The 19829-nt window shown below is 46.9% G+C and overlaps 1 protein-coding gene across 2 annotated transcripts in view; it reads right to left on the bottom strand.

The window, feature by feature from the left end:
- Nucleotides 1-19118, bottom strand: part of CHPT1 (choline phosphotransferase 1) — a 34875-nt gene extending 15757 nt beyond the window's left edge. For both annotated transcript variants that reach the window (XR_008626946.1, XM_055118209.1), the window contains exons 1-4: nt 18834-19118; nt 7880-8027; nt 6307-6448; nt 3689-3773 (exon numbers count right to left, since the gene is read on the bottom strand). Coding sequence is in view for 1 of the 2 variants with exons in the window: in XM_055118209.1 (XP_054974184.1) it covers nt 3689-3773; nt 6307-6448; nt 7880-8027; nt 18834-19106 (648 nt within the window). In the remaining variant the exon portion in view is untranslated. The remainder of the gene's footprint in view (nt 1-3688; nt 3774-6306; nt 6449-7879; nt 8028-18833) is intronic.
- Nucleotides 19119-19829: the final 711 nt, after the last annotated feature.

Below are 19829 nucleotides of genomic sequence, written 5' to 3'. Positions count from 1 at the left end.
GAAGAATGTAGAATACAGGAGCAGGCACGTGGAGAGAGAGAGCCCAGGCTGCGAGACGGAGCACGGAGAGATGAGCAGGAGAGGCAGGAGGAGATGGGAATGAGGAGCAGCTTAAGACGAGAATGGGGGGCTTAGAGAGACTGGAACAGGCGCGTGGGGAGAATGGAATAAACAGTAATGATCATCAGCCGTCTTAGCCCGTGTTTCCTTCTCCGTCAGCCCCATGGCCCAGGCTGCCCTGGCTGGGGAAGCAGCCCGAGAACCATCCAACTCAGGCAGTGAGGGGGAGAGCCATCAGGGCTTCCCTAGCCACCCGGAGATTATACAAACACTCATCTGATAAGGGATTAATATCAAAGATATATATATATATATATATATATATATATATATATATATATATATATATATAAGGCACTGGTAGAACTTTATAAGAAAAAAAATCCAACACCATCAAAAAATGGGGAGAAAAAATGAACAGAAACTTCCTCAAAGAAGAAATATAAATGGCCAATAGGCACAAGGAAAAGTACTCTACCTCATTAATCATCAGGTAAGATGCATATTAAAACTACAATGAGATATCATCTCATGCCACAGAGGCTGGAACACATCAAAAAGAACAAGAACAATCAATACTGGCACGAATGCAAGGAGAAAGGGACTCTCATTCATTGCTGGTGGGAATGCCAACTGGTCCAGCCTTTTTGGAAAACAATATGGGCATTACTCAAAAAAACTAGAAAATGAGCTTCCATATGACCCAACAAACCACTCCTGGTAAGTGGTCAAAAAAACCATCGGCATTTCTATGTTTTCCACAGCACTATTCAAATAGCCAGAATCTGGAAACAGCCTGAGAACAGATGACAGGATAAAGAAATTATGGTACATCTACACAATCAGCTGTTAAGAAAAATGAAATCACGAAATTTGCTTAGACATGCTTGGACATGGAGAGTATCATGCTGAGTGAAATGAGTCAGAAGGAGAGGGACAGACGGAATTATTGCATCTGTCTGCGGGATATAAAAATACATAGTATGAGACTGATACCCAAAGATAGTAGAAATGAGGGCCAAGAGGACTGTCCATCACTGGAAGCTTGCCACAAGTGAGGTAGGGGGAGTGCAGATAGGTCAAAGAAGAGACCATTATGACAATGATAGTTGGAAATGATCTATATCTATGGACAAGAACTGAGTGCTAAAAAGAGGTAAAGTGATATTTGGACTCACAAATATATCTCTCAGAAGAGAGCAACACGAGCAACATGCCACAGAAATGCCCCTGGATCCTACACTAGGCTGTGTCATCCAGGACAACTTGGAGGGGGGTTGGTGAGCCCTCTCCCCCAACTAGCCCCAACTAGCCGAAAACCTCCAGAACTCAATTGCCACCATGCTCATGGCCAACTTCCACAGGTTCAAATGAGCCTCACCCATGGGTGAATCTGCTGAAAAACCCAGGTATGCGGGACCTGTGATGGAAATCTCCAGGCTCGCACAGAGTTGGGAATGAGCGACCTCCCCCCATCTCTCTGTGCTTCCGGTAGCCTGGCAGGCATGCCCACGAACTGTCTCTGGTATCACATAAGTTTATTAATGGTCATGATCCAGAGACTCAGAAATAAATCTCTTGGAAGAGAGCCACAGAGAGCAACATGCTACAGAGATGACTCCGAACCCCAAAGTCAGCATCTAGTTAAAATAAAAATTACAGGGAGATGCAGATCAAAACAACAATGAGATATCATCTCACACCACAGAGACTGGCCCACATCCCCAAAAACAAAAGCAACTGGTGTTGGCGTGGATGTGGGGAGAAAGGGACTCTCCTTCACTGCTGGTGGGAATGCCGACTGGTTCAGCCCTTTTGGAAAACAATATGGACGATTCTCAAAAAGTTAGAAATTGAGCTCCCATTTGACCCAGCAATACCACTCCTGGGAATATATCCCGGAGAGGCAAAAAGGTATAGTAGAGATGACATCTGCATTTCCATGTTCATTGCCGCTCTGTTCACAATAGCCACAATATGGAAAAAACCAGAGTGCCCGAAAACAGATGATTGGCTAAAGAAACTCTGGTATATTTACACAATGGAATACTATGTAGCTGTCAGGAAACATGAAGTCATGAAATTTGCATACAAGTGGATCAACATGGAAAGTATCATGTTGAGTGAAATGAGTCAGAAAGAAAGAGACAGACATAGAAAGATTGCACTCATATGTGGAATATAATGTAACTGAGAAGTACAAGTTGGCAACGATGCAACTTCTGGCAGATATCTCTCTGGACTTAGTTACTAAAATACTAAATTACAGAAACCCAAAACTGAGAGGCCGATAAGTGTGGTCACTAGACCTCATACTTCTTCATCCTCAGCAATGGAAAACAAATTATCTAATGCTTCCTTTTCAGCAGGTCTGACTTTAGGGGAGAGACTCTCCAAACAATAATAGTGAGTTTTGTTGAAATATTGTATGCAATCAAAGTGAAAGTAAAGTGAAATTTATTAGTTACACAGGCGGGGGGGGGCTTAGGGTGGGGGGGTTAGGGGCGTGGGGGGGTTTGGGGTGTGAGGGGGCGGGGTGGAGCTATACTGGGATTCTTGGTGGTGGAATATGAGCACTGGTGAAGGGATGGGTATTCGAGCATTGTATAACTGAGATTTAAACCTGAAAACTTTGTAAATTTGTAACTTTCCACAATAAAAAATTAAAAAAAAATAAATAAAAAAAATAAAATAAAAATTAACCTCAGCTGTATCACCATATTTAAAATTTTAGAATTCCTGGAGCATGGCCGAATGTGGTCACGTGACATCTCTTACTGTACACCACTGATGTACCAAGACAACAACTTGATGGCTCCAGGGTGAAATACAATAATCTTTACACACTTCCTCTAAGTAAGTTTTTTGAATCATTTTTAGCAGAGTATTCATAAAAAACAATACAAAATAAATTTTTAGATACTGCTTTAGGGGCAGGCTTTGGGGCCCAGAAATATTCAAAATATGGTGGTGGGAAGGTGTAATGGTGATAGAATTGGTGTTGGGATATTAAATGTAGTAAATTATTGTGAACAAATTTATAAAAATAAAATTTAAAAATTATTTGCAAAATGAAAAAAGAGGTAAAGTGATATTTATGATAACCTTTCAATATCTGAGTAAGAGAGAGAGACAGAGAAAGAGAGAGAGAAAAAGAGAGAGAGAGAGACAGAGAAGTGCCTGCTAAAGAGGCAGGCTGGGGATGGGGATGTGGCAGGAGGGAAACTGGAGACATTGGTGGTAGGAAATGTGCATTGTTGAAAGGTTGGGTGTTGAAACATTATATAACTGAAACCCAACCATGACCAACTTTGTAACAGCGTATTTCATGATGATTCGATAAAAAAGGGGGTGGGGAGTCAAAAAACAGAAATAAAACAGGCTCAGAGAGAAAAAAACTCAAGTCTCTGAGCACAGCCGTTGATTTGCTGGTACCACATGGTCTCCCAAGCACACTGGGAATAACCTCCAGCAAAAGGCGGAAATAGCACCCAAACACTCCTGGGAGTGGCCCCCCAAACGAGACGGAGGTGGGCTGTGTGTGAGGGAAATGTTTTTGAGGAAAAATAACATGGCAATGTTTTCCCTAAATATTTTAGAAGCATTTAAATATAAAAACCAGACTTACTGAATAGTCCCACATTGTTGCTCCTCCGAATGCAGACAATATAAACACCATCATTAACGCTACCTGGATTTCTGTGACATCCACTCTAAAGAAAGAGAGGAAAGAATAGAAAAGATGCTTATAAATAAAGTTCTTGAATAAGAATATTCATTGACCACATATATGTGAACTTTAAATGTTTGAGCCACGCCTGGTGATGCTCAGGAGCAGCTCCTGACTTTGTGCTTGGGGGTAACTCCTGGTGATGCCCAGGGGCCCATGCAGTGCTGCCGAGTAAACCTGAGCCTGCAAAGCATGCCCAGCCCTTTAGGCCTGGAGACACAGTCAATGTAGTTGAAAAAGTAAATGGAGTAATATAAAGAGAGGAGGTACTGGAGTTTACTGAGCATTCATTACGTGTCTTCTATGCTACAAATTATTTCAAGTTTTCTGAGTGGGAAAGTGAAGTAATTTTTTCAATTCTGTACGAGAACATTTGGCTATTCAGGAAAATTCAGAGCCAAGCCATTTCCTACGAAGGACTCATAATTCAGAGATCTGCGTTCTTTGTCTTACTATGGTCAGTTATAGGAAGTTATTCATAATTTTCCCAGAGTTGTGGCTAGTGACAAAAAGCAATTAGGAAATCAGAGACTCCAGAAAAAACTCAATGAGCTGATAATGTGAATTACACATGTACGACACTTGGTCAGGGCCCCGAAACACTGATGATAGTGATTAGCATTAATTTCACATTAATGTGCACAATGGCCTAAGCCTTCCATCTGCCAAACCATCCACAGATGGGAGCTTCTTCCATTTCTCACTGCCAGATTTTTAAATTTCAGAACTACTGTTTGACCAATGCATCCAAAAAGCGGGAGTAAAGAAAAAAATAAACATCTGCACACATGGGATGGATGCCAAAGGTGAGACTGAGATAACGGCAGGTAGAACCAGACAGTGAGTTAAGAGAAATAGAAACAGAGAACTGAGTTCCTGCTTTGCACCTTTTGTTGGGATCTGAGGCATCCAATGTTCAGCTCTACTTGTATCGCACTTTTTTCTGATGCCAGCTGTTACCTACCAGTCTCACAACCACCTTCTGCTGGCTCTTACGAGGGTCCTGCTTTCAGGGCATGTGAAGAACTGACCAAAAAGGAACTTGAGAGTACATGTCCCGTTATTTTATACTCTAAGTCAAAGGCTGCTTATTTACATTCTACACATCCTATTTGTTTGTTTTTGTTGTGGGACCACACCTGGCTGTGTTCAGGGCTTACTCCTGACTCTGTGCTCAGGAATCTCCTGGTGGGACTTGGGCATCATTATGTGCTGCTGGGGACTGAGCCGGGGTGAGCCATGTTCAAGCAAGGCAAGCGCCTACCTGCCATATAATATCCCCAGCCCCAATACCTGAGTGATTGAGAGAGAGAGAGAGAGAGAGACAGAGACAGACACAGTGCTAAAGAGGCAGACTGGGGGTGGGGATGTGGCAGGAGGGAAACTGGGGACACTGGTGGTGGGGAATGTGCATTGTTGAAAGGTTGGGTGTTGGAACATTATATAACTGAAACCCAACTTTGTAATTGCATATCTCATGATGACTTGATAAAAAAAAAGGGGGGGGTGGGGAGTGAAGAAATAGAAATAAAATAGGCTCAGAGAGAAAAACTCAAGTCTCTGAGCACAGCTCAGAGATTTGCTGGTACCACATGGTCTCCCAAGCACCACTGGGAATAATCTCCAGCAAAAAATGGAAATAGCACCCAAGCACTCCTAGGTGTGGCCCCCAAAACTCCTGGGTGTGGCCCCCCAAAATATTCACTTTTAGCCAGTGGGAGCATTTTATTTTAATTTTTTATTAATTTTTTCAATTGAATCACAGTGATATACACAGCTATAAAGTTGCTGATAATTGGGTTTCAGTTACATAATGTTCTAACACCCGTCCCTTCACCAACGTACATTTTCCACCACCAATATCCCCAGTTTCCCTCCTGCCACAACCCCATCCCCAGCCTGCCTCTTTAGCAGGCACTTCTCTTTCTTTCTCTCCCACCGCCCCCCCCCCCCCCGGCCCGTGTGTGTCTCTCCTTTTGGGCCTTATGGTTGCAATACAGATACTGGAAGGTAATCATGTATATCCCTTTACCTACTTTCAACACCCAGTTCCTGCCCAAAATGATCATTTCCAATTATTATTGTCATGTTGGTCCCTTCTCTATCCTAACTGCCCTTCCAAGCATATTCTTTTCATATTTATTCAGACCCCATAGTTTCCTCTTATCTAATGTAAGCAAGAGCCAGTAAAATGGAGGGGGAAAAAATTAAGCTGTCAAGTCTGCAATTTTACAACATACAGAATATCTGAAGTATTCATTTTTGTCATTATTTTGGCCAATCCAGTGGTATTGAGGGAGGGGGCATCTAACTAATGCAGGGGATGGTCCCCACCACTTGAGTCACTTATCCAGCCTCTAATAGATCAGAGAAAGATATCACATGTCCATAGGCATCAGTAAGTTAAAAGTTCATTTAAATTCCTGATCAAACCTTTGTCTCCTTTATTATTGACAAGTTGTGAGAAATAATTCAATTTCTGTGTTAACATGTACAACTTAAACTACCATACTCACTTTCCAAACCTCAACACGCCTGAAACGTAAGTCTGCCAGTGGGCACAATAAAACATGAACATGCCGATGAAGGAGCAGAAGAACAGCCAGTCGGGATTTGTTCCTAGGCGCACGGCCAGGGAGGCCCCCACCGCCATGAATACTGAAAGACACAAGGTTTAGGAACCCTTGAGAATAAACGGTACTTAATGACCAATAAGCAATGAAAGTGTTTTCACGCAGTGATTAGGAATTACGACTTTGGGGCTGAAGCAATAGCTCGGTGGGCTGAGTGTGTGCTTTGCACGCTGAACATTGATCTCTCTGTTCCCTGAAACCACTGGGGAAGACCCCTCGCACAGGGCTAGGAGTGGCCCCTGTGCATTGCTGGGTATGCCCCCCAAACAAAAACGAGACCCCAAAATCAGAGTTTTAAGGGTTATAATATTGACAGTAAAGTCACTGTCATCCCGTTGACCATCAATTTTCTTGAGCGGGCGCCAGTAACCCATTCGTCCTAGCCCTGAGATTTTAGAACCTCTCTTTACTCATTCTTCCCAGCGGTGCCACATTGGAGGCTCTTTCAGGGTCAGGGGAACGAGACCCATCATTGTTACTGTATTTGGCATATTGAATATGCCTCAGAGAGCTTTCAAGGCTCTGCCGGACATTAAAGTACACAAAGCAAAAGCAATTCCTGAACATCTCCTTTAAAAAATATTGGGGGGGGAGGGCTAGAGTAATAGGACAGCAGGTAGGGCATTTGCCTTGCACACGCCCAACCCAGGTTCGATCCCTGGCATCCCATATGGTCCTCCAAGCACTGCTAGGAGTGATTCTTGAGTGCAGAGCCAGGTGCAACCCCTGAGGATCGCTGGGTGTGACCCAAAAAGCAAAAAAAAAAAATTGGAGGGGCACCCTGGGGAGTTCCCACAGGCTGCTCACAGCTCAGTATTCAGGGGTTGCTCCCACCAATGCTCAGAAGACCATGGGATGCCCAAGAGTCAACCCTGGCCGCCTACATGCCAAGCACATTCTCCAGCCCTGAATATGCCTCACACTTTAAAGTGCATTGTACAAAATTATTCCCAAATGAAGGGACACCTGTTCAAACATCCATCCACTCTAAACTTCATTTCATTAAAACTAATGGATTTTAGGTGCCAGGAATTGAACCCAGGGCCTTGTGTATGGAAGGAACATGTTTTTCTGCTGAGCCCTATCCCCAGCCACACGTGAGTTTATTTTTATTTTGTTCTTGTGCTGAAGGATGAACCAAGGTTTCATGCATGTGATGCATTTACTCTACTGCTGAGCTAAATTCCTGGCCCCACATTTAGTTTTGAAGCCATCATTAAAAAAAAGGAGGAAGGGAGGGAGGGAGGGAGGGTGGGAGGAAGGAAGGAAGGAAGGAAGGAAGGAAGGAAGGAAGGAAGGAAGGAAGGAAGGAAGGAAGGAAGGAAGGAAGGAAGGAAGGAAGGAAGGAGGGAGGGAGGGAGGGAGGGAGGAAGGAAGGAAGGAAGGAAGGAGGGAGGGAGGGAGGGAGGGAGGGAGGGAGGGAGGGAGGGAGGGAGGGACGCCTCCATTATTTTACCTGTAGAAAGAGAATCACAACCATGGTCAAAGAGTTCCCCTAAAGGAGAACAAGAATTTAATCTTCTGGCTTGTTTCCCATCAATCGCATCCAGTGACTGGTAGATAAAGAGTCCCAGGGCACATAAAAGGTATGTCCAGTATGGAGCCTGAAAATAAAAGTAAATGTGAAAAGCTGTTAGTGAGACTGAGCTGGGGACTCCAGCAGGACGAGAGCTGCAGAAGGCCGTACTGTGAGAAGCACAAGGTTCAACGACAGCCCAGGTTAGGGTTTGGACTCTGTCTTAGTCCACAGCTCCCTCAACACACTGTTCATCCATGGCCTCATACTTGAGATTACTCTGAGTAACTGCCAGGAATGAAACAGGGACCGGCCACCTGCAAGGAAAGGGCCTTAGCCCCTGGACTGTCTCTCCAGGCCCTCAAGGCTTTTACTTGCCTTGCAGGTGGCCGGTCCCTGTTTCATTCCCTACACGACAAGGTTACCAGGGCATCCCTGGGCATGGCCCTGAGTATCCTCGGCACTGCGGGACTCAAGCAACATCGCGTCCTCAGGCCTTGCATTCAGCCATCGGCCCAACTGGATGAGAATCTCTGGGAGGGTCCCCGCGCCTCCTGAGATCTGCTCGGGACCCCAAACTTAAAATCAAATAGCAGGCAGCCCAAACTCCTGATGTGTTGAGAAAATATGTAGAGTTCAAGAAGGGGGAGATAGCAAAAATCTCTCTCTCTGTCTCTCTCTCTGTCTCTCTCTCTCTCTCTCACACACACACACACACTCTCTCTCTCTCTCTCTCTCTCTGTTACATAGCGATTCTTGGGAGCACCCCTTGGTGGTATTTTTGCCATCAGCAGTGCCAGGAAGGCCTCACATGGCAAACAGGAGCCCCCGCCAAAAGGGTTGGAACACATGCTGGATGCCTGAGGTTTGATCCCCAGCACTGCTTGGTACCAAGCAACACCAGGAACTAACTAGAGCACAGAGCAGAGAGCCAGGGCAGCCCCTCAGGAGGTCTGGCTGAGGCCTAAATGAAAACAGAAACGCAGAACAGGAGCTCTAGGCCTTTAAATCATCTCCCCAGCCAGTGACTCTTTGTCCTTTTCATATGAGTGATTGTATGTGTGGTATCAGGGATGAAGCCAGGGCCTCACACAGATGGCAGGTGCCCTCCTGCTGAGCTACACCATTGACCCTGCCTCACAGTTTTTAAAGCCCACACTGAGATCCGGCACGGGTAGAGTTTTGTGAGACACACTGCCTCAATAGTGGAGAAAAATTAGTCTCATACTTAAACCTGAAAGTTTTGTAACTTTCCACATGGTGATTCAATAAAAGAATAAATTAAAAAAAAATTAGTCTCATATGCCTCTCTGAAGAATGCCCCCAAATTAAAATCCATCCTCAAAAGGATCTATTTTATTATAGGTAACAGTTGTAAGCAACACACAGTACAGCACTTAAAAGGAATATTTAAAAAAAGTAAAATTTGTAGTATTTGCATACTATCAAAAATACAAATTCAAAGTAGTCGTCGAAGATGATCGACAACTAGAGGTAAGATCAATCAACACAACCAGATGCAGAAATGACAGATCACGGAAGTTTTCTTTTCATTTTTGCTTTTTGTTTAATTCTGTTCTCGTGCCTTGATACTAGACCCCAATCCATAAGTCATATTGAGAAAAACACAGGTCAAACTATTCGTGAGACTGAATCTTGATGTATCTTCAATAACCCGACTGGAGACAGAATTTCATGCACAAATACCGCATCCCCCACCAGAGAGCACAGTACCTACAGCAGCGGGTTATAAAATTGTAAATCATGGGTAACTAAGACAAAAAAAAATCATTCAATTTAACTTTATCATCATACTAACTTACATTCTTAATCATAACAAACATGACACAATAATGTAAATTATAGGGAACCCGTTTCCTGTGGCAATAATTATTAACAACTGAAAGTTAAATCATGACTCTTAAGTGATAACTGCCTTTCTTCTTTCTCTGACTGACAATTATTTTTTGGCTGTGGGGGAAAGAAGATCAGGGTGTGGGGTCACCCCTGGCCATGCTCTGAGGCTTCTCCAGGCTCTGTGCGGGGACATGTCGGGATGGAGTCTGGCCTCCTGCACGCAGACGTGCACACAGGCACTCAGCCCTTGGATGCTCCGTCTCCAGGAATACCAACCTTCGTCCAACGCTCTGGGAAGGAAGTTAAACACCCAGAGACCCGGACGAGCCCCGAGGGCAACTGTTCTTGTAAAACATAGCTCTGGAGGAGGGAGGGGAGCACAGCAGTTAGGGTGGATGCCTGAGTGCTACAGGGTCAGTGCCCCGCTACACCCTCGGCCCTTTCACTGAGTCTTTGGCCCAAGAGGGGAGGATCAGCAGTGGAACCCCAGGGGTCTCCTGAGCACCACCTGGGAGCTCACATCCACCCCATCACTGCCTCCCCGCCAACTCCAAAAAAGAAGAAAGAGAGACTCTGGGTTCAAGAGGGCACTCACACACACAGCAGAAACACCATCTGCACTCCTGTGTTCGTTGCGGCACTATTCGCCATACTCAGAATCCGGAAACAGCCCAGGGCCCGAGAACAGATGACCAGGTAGGAAACGACAGCACATCCACACAGTGCAGTACTATGCAGCTGCTGGGAAAAATGAAGTCTTGAAATTTTCCTCTAAATGAACGGGCATGAAGAGTATCAGGCTGAGTGAAATGAGTCAGAAGGAGAGGGACAGTATAGAATGACTGCACTTGTTTGTGGTCACTGTCACTGTCATCCCGTTGCTCATCGATTTGCTCGAGCGGGCACCAGTAACGTCTCCATTGTGAGACTTGTTATTTGTGGTATATACATATATATGTATGCATATATATGTATATACACACACATATAGTAGAAGACTAATACTCATGGCCATGGGAAATGGATAGGAGGACTGGTCAATGGTTGGAATCAACCAAAGTGTGTGTGGGGCAGAGGGCAGGTAGGTAAGATAGAGAACCAGTATGACAGAACCAGGTAAGATAGGGACCAGAATGACAAAAATAGTTGGAAACGATGACGCTGGACAAGAACTGAGTGTTTAAAGTAGGTAAAGAGATATACAGGATAACCTGTCAGTAACAGTATTGCAAACCGCAATGCCCAAAGGATGGGGGAGGAGAGAGAAAGAAAAGAGAGGGAGAGAGACAGAGACAGAGACAGAGAGACAGAGACAGAGAGACAGAGACAGACACACAGACAGAGAAGTGATCTGGGGGGAAGGGAGGGGTGGGGGAGGTAAAGTGGGACACTGGTGCTGGGAAATGTACACTGGTGAAGCTATGGGTGTCGGAACACTGTATGACTGAAACCTAATCATGAACAGCTTCATAAGGGTCTGTCTCTTAGGATAGACTCTAATGACTCTTAGACTCTTCTGACTCTTATCATAAGTGATTCAATTAAAAAAACTTAAAAAAAAGAGGGCACATCAAGCATTCATATCTAGCTGAATATCTAGCTGATGCTGAGTATCAGCTCTCTTCCCTACCTGTGCGTGAGCACGCCCTTTCAGGAAAGAAGTCAGTGACCAGCAGCGCAGGGACCCTGGACCCTGGACCCTGGCCAGGCACACGCTAGCCGCTCCTGCGGCTTCCTCGCTGCCTCCACGGGCTGTGCTGCAGAGGAGCCTCCTTTCTCAATTTATTTGATGTAAGCAGTGTTTCTCCCCTACCCCCTTTTTTTGGGAGCTGGCAATCACACACAGGCTCTCCTATACATACTGAAAACATGTATTCTCTCCCTGAGCTACCCCGCCCCTTCTTAAATTTTATGATTTGGGTGGGGAACGGGGGCTCCCAAGCAGTGCTCAGGAGGCCTGGTAATGTTTGGCGTCTGGGCCTGAGGACGTGGCAGTGCGCCTGGCAGTGCTCGGGAGACCTTGGGTGCTGGGGACGAAACCAGGGCCGGGTGCATGCAAGGCAAGCATCTTCACCCCTGTGCCATCTCTCTGGCCCTCTCCCCTTTGAAACGCCCTTTGGTACATACTGGGGTTCCTGTTGGAAACAAGTGGAAGGAAACTGGAGGGGCACAAAGGGACCCCCGGGGGCCAGACCTCTTGCCCACGTCAGTTGTAGCCACTGCGTTCACATCTGTTCTGGAATGTCACACAGACCAAGCACTCAGCAGTACGGCCCGGCCCAGGGCAGGCTGTAATTGTGTGTCTAGGGCGCCGTGGCCACACTTCACTCACAGCGGGACCAGAGTCCCAAAGGCAGAGGGGGCCACGTCTTGGGATCTAGGCGTGGGAAGTCACACGCCACTGGAAGCCGCAGGACAGATGCTCCAGCCTTCCCTGCAGGAAGTGGGAGGAGACACTGATGTGACAGGGCTGGGACTAGGGTGGGTGTGACCGAGGAGGTCCCCCCAGGATGGGGCTGGTACTGCAAGGGACAGCCAGGCACTGTGCTCCCCGTCCTGGCCCTATCCTTGCTCCCTCCACTCCCGGGGCTGGGACTCCATACTCATTTTGTTTTATTTTCTGGGTTTTTTTTTTTTGCTTTTTTAGGGTGGGTCACACCTGGTGATGCTCAAGGGTTATTCCTGGCTCTGCACTCAGGAATTACTCCTGGCAGTTCTCGGGCGACTATAGGGGATGCCAGGGATCGAACCTGGGTCGGGCGTGTGCAAGGCAAACTTCCTCCCTGCTGGACTATCATTCTGGTCCCTCGTATTCCTTTTAGTACAAGGTCATTTCCTTCCACAGGGTGTCACTTTGGCTCTACAGAGCTCAGCTTCTACCTGCCAGGGAACACAGGCCACCCTTGTTGGCCTTATCTTCAAAACTGAGCCACCTGTGAGGACCCTGGTCACTAGGTGAGGGAAAGTCCCCTTGAATACACTGTTCTCTGAGGATTGCTGAGCCAAAGGAGCAAGAAGCTGCAACAAAAATCTTCATGGAGGGTCTTTTGATATTTTCAAAGAACTGGCACAAACCTTCTCTTGTGATCTTAACTGCCTCCATGCCCAACCCAACCTTGAAAAAATTTGTGAGATGGAGCCTAAACTGACCATAATTTACAACTAATTGATCATAATTTTACCTTCTCCAGTAGGTCTCAGTTGATTAGCTCCTGCACTTATATACATGCTTTGCTCTTTGTACACGCTCAGCAAATGGTTCTCAGGATAATACTGATAGTGAAGAGCTCAAAATTAATGGCCACATGCTAGAATGCCCAGATACTGGTGGCAAATTCAGACCCCATAAAAACTACTTGGGCTAGGGAGATGGGACAAAAGGCTGGAGCTCATGCATTAAATATGAGAAGCCTAGATTTGACACCCAGCACGGTATGGTACTCCAGCCACTGCCAAGACAAGATGAGAACTGAGTTGGAAGTAGTTCCCAGCCACTACTGGGTGAGAACCTAAAACCAAAAACAAAACCAAATAGATATTAAAAAAAAAAAAAAACCTAAGTTGGGCAGGGGAGATGGCACAATGGGCAGGAGCCCATTTTTTTTGCATGTGAGATGCCAGTGTTTGATCTCTGGTACCACATGGCCCCCCCAAGTACCACAGAGAATGGGTCCTGAGCACTGATGCATGAGTAGTCACTGAGAAGCACTGTTGTGTGTTTTCCCTTCTGCAAAGAACAGACTAAATTGTAATGCGTTTTCAGGAAATTTTAAAGAATGGGGTTGGTGGGGGTAGTCAACCAGGTGTTGCTCAGGGCTTGATCCCGGCTCTGCACTCAGGGATCACTCCTGGTGCTACTCGAGGGATCCTACCAGAGGATCACATAAAGGTTGTCCACATGGAAGGCAAACTCTGTGTCTGCTGTATTGTCTCTCCTGTCCCAACAGTAGTAAGTTTTAACATGTGAGCAAATGATGATTTTCTACATTCTGCATTTACTCCTCACTGACTCCTTGTGAAACGAGGCTGGCAAGCGTTGGTTTTCTCTTTTACACAGAGAAAACAGACACCGGGTCTTTCTGTGGTGGGGCTCAGCCGTACCAGACCCCGGGATTTCCCTTCCTACACTTGTGCTCATCTCACTGTGTTTCACTGTGCGTTTTAATTCGTCCTGAGAGAAGGGAGCTACCTAACCCCATCTGTGTTTCACCTTTTTCCCACTCATTTCTTTTCAGGCCACATCCAACATGCTCAGAGGCTCTGAAAGTTCTTAGAGGACCATATGTAGGACCACCCACAAGTGGACTCTCGGCTCATTGAGTTGTCTTTCCAGTTCCAATACTTGTTCTCTCTCTCTCTCTATATATATATTTATAAATATACTAAATATTTATAAATATGTATAAATATAAAACAATAACTATATTAACTATTAAATGTGTAGTTAAACATATATAAACATGCATACACATATGTACATATATACATATATATAGAAAGAGAGAAAGAGCGAGTCCCACTATGGCCCCAAACCATACATAAATATATATTTGTATGTGCATGTATATATACATACATACGTATATGCATATGTGTATATATATATCTATGTATATATATGTTTATACTATATACATGTGTATGTATGTGTGTCTACAGTTTGGGGCCATACCCAGTAGTGCTCAGGGCTTAGTCCTAGCCCTATGCTTTGTGCTCTGGGATCACTCCTGGCAAGGCCTGGGGAAACCATATGCTGTGTCAGGGGATCAAACCTGGGTCTGCTCCATGCAAGGCAACCTCTGTACGATCTCTCCAGACTAACACAATATTTTTATTGTGAAAATATGTGTTTATTCAGCTTCTTGCGTGACCATTCATATAGCAAACATGATTTAATGAGTATATTTTAAAAATTTAGACTTTACATTTAACAAATGTAGATTTATTTGTATTTATTTGTATTTTCAACTAGGGTAAAACATTTTAAAAGAGCATCTCATAAAATTTATATTCTCTGAGAAGTAAGACAATATGATTCACCCCAAATGTTAACCATAAGCTGTCTTAAATAAAATATGAAATGATACACTGAAACCTTTTTTTTTATTTAACAAAATGATAGTCACGTCAACATTAATACAACCATATTTACAAACTACAGAGTCATTTAACTGAGATGGGAAGAGTCAAAATTGCAGATTTTTTTTTTCTTTTGGGGTCACACTCAGCTATACTCCTGGCGTATGCACTCAGGAATTTCTCCTGGAGGTGCTCAGGGGACCATATGGGATGCTGGGAATCGAACCCTAGTCAGCTGCATGCAAGGCAAATGCCCTACCCCCTGTCCTATCGCTTCAGCCCCCAAATAGCAAATTTTTATCTATAGTCACTAATAGAGTTACTTTTTGCTTAGGGAATGTTTTCTCCGGATGCACCATTGACCTAAATCACCCCCGTGGGAGTGCAGTGGGAACGTTAGGAGCATAAACAGGTTTCCAAGCAGGTAACTAAGAGGCAGGACTCCTTTTTTTTTTTTTTCTTTTTGGGTCACACCCTGGCTCATGCACTCAGGAATCACTCCTGGCGGTGCTCAGGGGACCATAATGGATGCTGGGAATCGAACCCGGGTCGACTGCATGCAAGGTAAATGCCCTACCCGCTGTGCTATCACTCCAGCCCCCATGAGAGGCAGGACTTCTGAGCCACCTGTTTTATGGTTTGGGTAGAGAGGAATGGGTCAGAAATTTTAAGTTACGATTCAGAACAGAACAGAAAAATCCAGAAGGTAGGGAGATACTACAGTGGGCTGGGTGCTCGCTTTGCATGCGGCCAACCTGTGTTCGATCCCCACCAGGAGTGATCCTTGAGCACAGAGCCAGGAGGAACTCCTGAGCACGGTCTGCTGTGACCCCAAAACTGAAAAAAATAAAATAAAATAAGAAGAAAGAAAAGAAGGACCCAGGCCAACCTTTTTCCTATGTGAGAAGAGGAACAGGGAACAGGGCCACCTAAACAATTAGCAAAGTAATGTGTACTCGGAACCTGAAACAGAATGTATCCACCACAAAGATTCCCAGCAACAAGGGTCCTCCCGGCCTTGAGCAAGTCCATGTTGTGTCACACTCCCATCTCATGTACCTCAGTGAATTGTTACAAAGCAGCCAGTCCAATAACTCCCTTCTTTTGCTTTTCTCCTCTTTGTTCCAGAGCTGTGATATGTTCCTCCAAATCTTCCTGTATAAGGCTCTCTATACCGATGGTCTGGGCCACGACTTCAGGTGATAGCCTAGTTTCTGTCCCTCTAGACATTAAATAATTAAATATCCTTGCTTTCTTGCCTAAAGGTGTTTTCAGTGTGATTAAGTGAACTCCACTAGAGCATAACAAAATACTGAGTCATTTCAAACTGTAAACTTCTGGCAATACAAAAAAAATATAAATGATTATTTTCTCTATTTAAAAAAATCCATACACTATCTATCCCTTGTCAATAGTTGAAAATGATTAGGAACTACAGCCTTTCTGTTGCATTAATCCCTTTGCTCTGCATAAAACCCTGAAGTAAAAGGTTATCAAATGTAGTAAAACTGGAATACCAATTCTTAAAAGATTATCAAATGTAGTAAAACTGGAATATCAATTCTTCTCACTTCTGTATTAGACTTTAGCGACAGGTTTTTAAATAATTTTCAAGAAATGTGGCGATTTATAAAGTTTCTCTGTATAGTTTTCCAACAAAACACTTCAACAAAATCAAAAGGACCTGGAACAATCTTATCAAAATGTTCTTGTAACACCTTCTAGGTGAAGACTGTCACTTCCCACCACTACTGGCGTTTCTTCCATGACCACAGGCAAGGCTTAAACCATCATCACTCCTCCAGTCTTAGACATTCTCTGCTTCCTCTGGAGAGACGGTCTCACCACTGTCACCTCCATCTGCTATGGCGGGATGAGAATTCTGGCTCGCTTTATGCTGTGATGATGGTTTATCTGGGCACCCCTGCAAGTCCAAGCCCTGGTTGAAAGGGTGAATGCGTGACTACATTTCCCACCATGTGCCACCTGTCTCTTTAAAGCAGTGCTCATCACGAATTACCTCGGCAACTTTTCTGGTGGTGAGAAAGATCTCAGAATAATCTTGGTTGATGGGACTCATGCTATCCCATCCTTTCATTTGTGCTAGGACCTAAGGTGGTAGGGGCTGACATTTTCAACTTGCTGCTGGGACTATGCAAATTGGCATCCTGGATTTTTTAAAAAATTTTTTTGATCTAGATTGAATTTTGATGGGCTTACCAAATGTTTTGATTCCTTTCAGCAGATTCCTTGAATTAGGAACACACACTTCACGCTTGAAATTCACAAAGGCTATCTATTTTAAGTTCATTGTCCTGATCTTTTGCAATTTTCACCTTTAGAATGACTGCCAAGCCTGGTGAAAAAGCCCAAAGAGATGCTCCTCTGTCACTTCAGATTCAAGTCTGTCTACAGAGAATGAGCGCCATAATTATATTTTTCCTAGTATATACACAGAGAGGGACAAGCTTCCGAGAGTATCCCTCCCACACAGAAGAGCCTGGCAAGTTCCCCATGGGGTATTCGATCTGCCAAATACAGTAACAATAACAGGTCTCATTCCCCTGAAGCTGAAAGAGCCTCCAATCATTGGAAAAGACGAGTAAGGAGAGGTTGCTAAAATCTCAGGGCTGGGATGAATGGAGACGTTACTGGTGCCCACTTGAGCAAATCGATGAACATCGGGATGACAGTGATACAGTGATATGCACAGAGGACACGCATGCTATTTTCCATTGCACTACTCCCTGTCAACCTCACTCACCTTAGTCCCCCACAATTATGAGTATAGTGGCATCTCATTACTTGCAGGGCAAAGGGCAAAAGCAGTGTCACAGATGGGGCAATGAAATAGTTTCCCAGTGTGTTCTAAAGTGGGTAGGGAACACACCTTACACCTCCTCACTTTTTCTCCCCTCAATTTTATCAAAGCACCGTGATTTGCAAAGTCATTGAGAGTTGGGTTTTACACCTACAATGTTCCAGCAGCCATCCCGCCACCAGCATTCCCAGCTTCCCTGTCCCAAGCCCCTTTACCCCTCCACCCCTGCCTGCCTGCCACCTTGAGAGGCACCTTTTTAAGTTCGGTTATTGAAATTTGGGGGTCGTGGTTTCAGTGTTGTTGTTGACTCTGGTTTGGATATTTAGCCCTGTCATCCCTTAACACCACCCATGTACTTTGACCCTTACACACACCCCTGCCTCCCCCTTGCTTCTCCACCCCTCCCCCGCAAACACACACACACGTACAAACACTAGCTGTCTTTCCTTCACTCTGTCTTCTAGCACCAAGGGCGAGCCAAGCAACCTTCCTTTAAACCATTGCATTTGCTCGTGCGGTTACTCGACATGCCACAGAGAAGTATCACCCCAGTGCGCGTTCTTTACCCTTCCTACCGCTGATTGGACAGGAGCCAAAGGCTCCCAGCTACTAAAAAGCAGCGGGCGCGGAGGCTGCACCCGACCCGGGGAGGGTGCAGAGAAACCATCATTCCCCTCCCGCACGCCTGCCTTTGCCAGGAGCACAGTCAAAGCGGCGAAGAGGGAGCAGCCCTGCCAGGGGACTGACTTCTCTGTCATCGGGTCATCCTGGGGCCACCCCGCCGCCCCCTCAGGGAAAGGAACGATTCCCAGGGTCCAGAGAGCGCCCGGGGCTTGTCCAGCGCGGGGGTGGAGGGTCGCGGGGCCGGGAGGCAGAGGCGCGGGCAGCCCCCGGGCCGCTTCGAGAGCTGGGGTGGCCACGGGACAGGGGCGGTGACCTTGACACGCCGCGGGCGGCCCGGGGCCCGGGGTGGTGTCCAGCCCGTGCGTGCAGGCGTCTGCAGGGACCGGGCGGCAGTGGCCCTGCCCGGGGCCGGGCTGCTCGGCGCGGCGCGGGGCGGGGGGCGTTGGGGGCAGCGTGCGGGGGCGGGGGGCGGGCCCCCCGGGGACGGTTAGGAGCGGGCGCGCGGGCCCTTACCTCCTCGGTGGCCGTGGGGCAGTAGGAGACGAGCACGAGCGTGGTGAGCAGGTTGACGAGCAGGCCCAGCAGCGTGATGGAGTTGGGGGCCAGCGAGAGCGGCACCCAGCGGAGCAGCCAGGTCCAGTAGAGCTGCAGCGGCGGCTCGAGCAGCGACACGCCCGCCGCGCGGTAGCGGTGCTCCCGCAGCCGCCGCAGCTGCGCCGCGCCCAGCGGCTCCCACAGCGCCCGGAGGCCGCGCGGCGCCGGCCTGGCCCCCGCGCCCGCCGCCATGGCCGCCTGCGGGCCCCGCCGCCGCCCGCGCCGAGGCCGAGGTCACCGCGGGCCGCCGCGGAGGGGCGGGGCCTGCGCGCCGCGGGCGGGGGCGGGGGCCGCCAGGGGTCCGCGAGCGCCCGCGGCTCCGGGGACGCGTTCCCACGGGGGCGCCCGCTCCGCCCCGCGCCGCGCGGCCCGTTGCACCTGCCACCGCCGCGCCTGCACATCCCGCAGCCCGCCGAGGGCTGTGCGTGTGTGCGTGTGTGTGTGTGTGTGTGTGTGTGTGTGTGTGTGTGTGTGTGCGCGCGTGTCCCGGGATGTGGTTGTTTGCACAGCGGCACCAGTCCTGAGGTTGCAAGATTGAGACATCCTGAGTCTCATTAGGGCGTCGTGTGTGTGTGTGTGTGTGTGTGTGTGTGTGTGTGTGTGCGTGCGTCCCGGGAAGTGGTTGTTTGAACAGCGGCACCAGGCACCAGTCCTGACGCTGCAAAATTGAGGCACCCCGAGTCTCATTAGGGCGTGTGTGTGTGTGTGTGTGTGTGTGTGTGTGTGTGTGTGTGTCCGGGACGTGGTTGTTAGCATGGGGCCACCAGGCACCAGTCCTGACTTGTCATTCACACATGAGCTCCTTTTGAGAGACGCTGCACGATTGAGGCGCCCCGCGCCTAAACATCAGGGCTTGGTGGCACTGTCTGGTCACCCGGCTGGGGACAGAATGATTGAAATCCACCTAACTGCCTG

Source organism: Sorex araneus, chromosome 10, assembly GCF_027595985.1.
Source record: "Sorex araneus isolate mSorAra2 chromosome 10, mSorAra2.pri, whole genome shotgun sequence".
In the NCBI taxonomy this organism is placed as follows: domain Eukaryota; kingdom Metazoa; phylum Chordata; class Mammalia; order Eulipotyphla; family Soricidae; genus Sorex; species Sorex araneus.
Note: the sequence above shows the minus strand (reverse complement) of the source record. Positions and strands in the feature narration are given on the sequence as shown.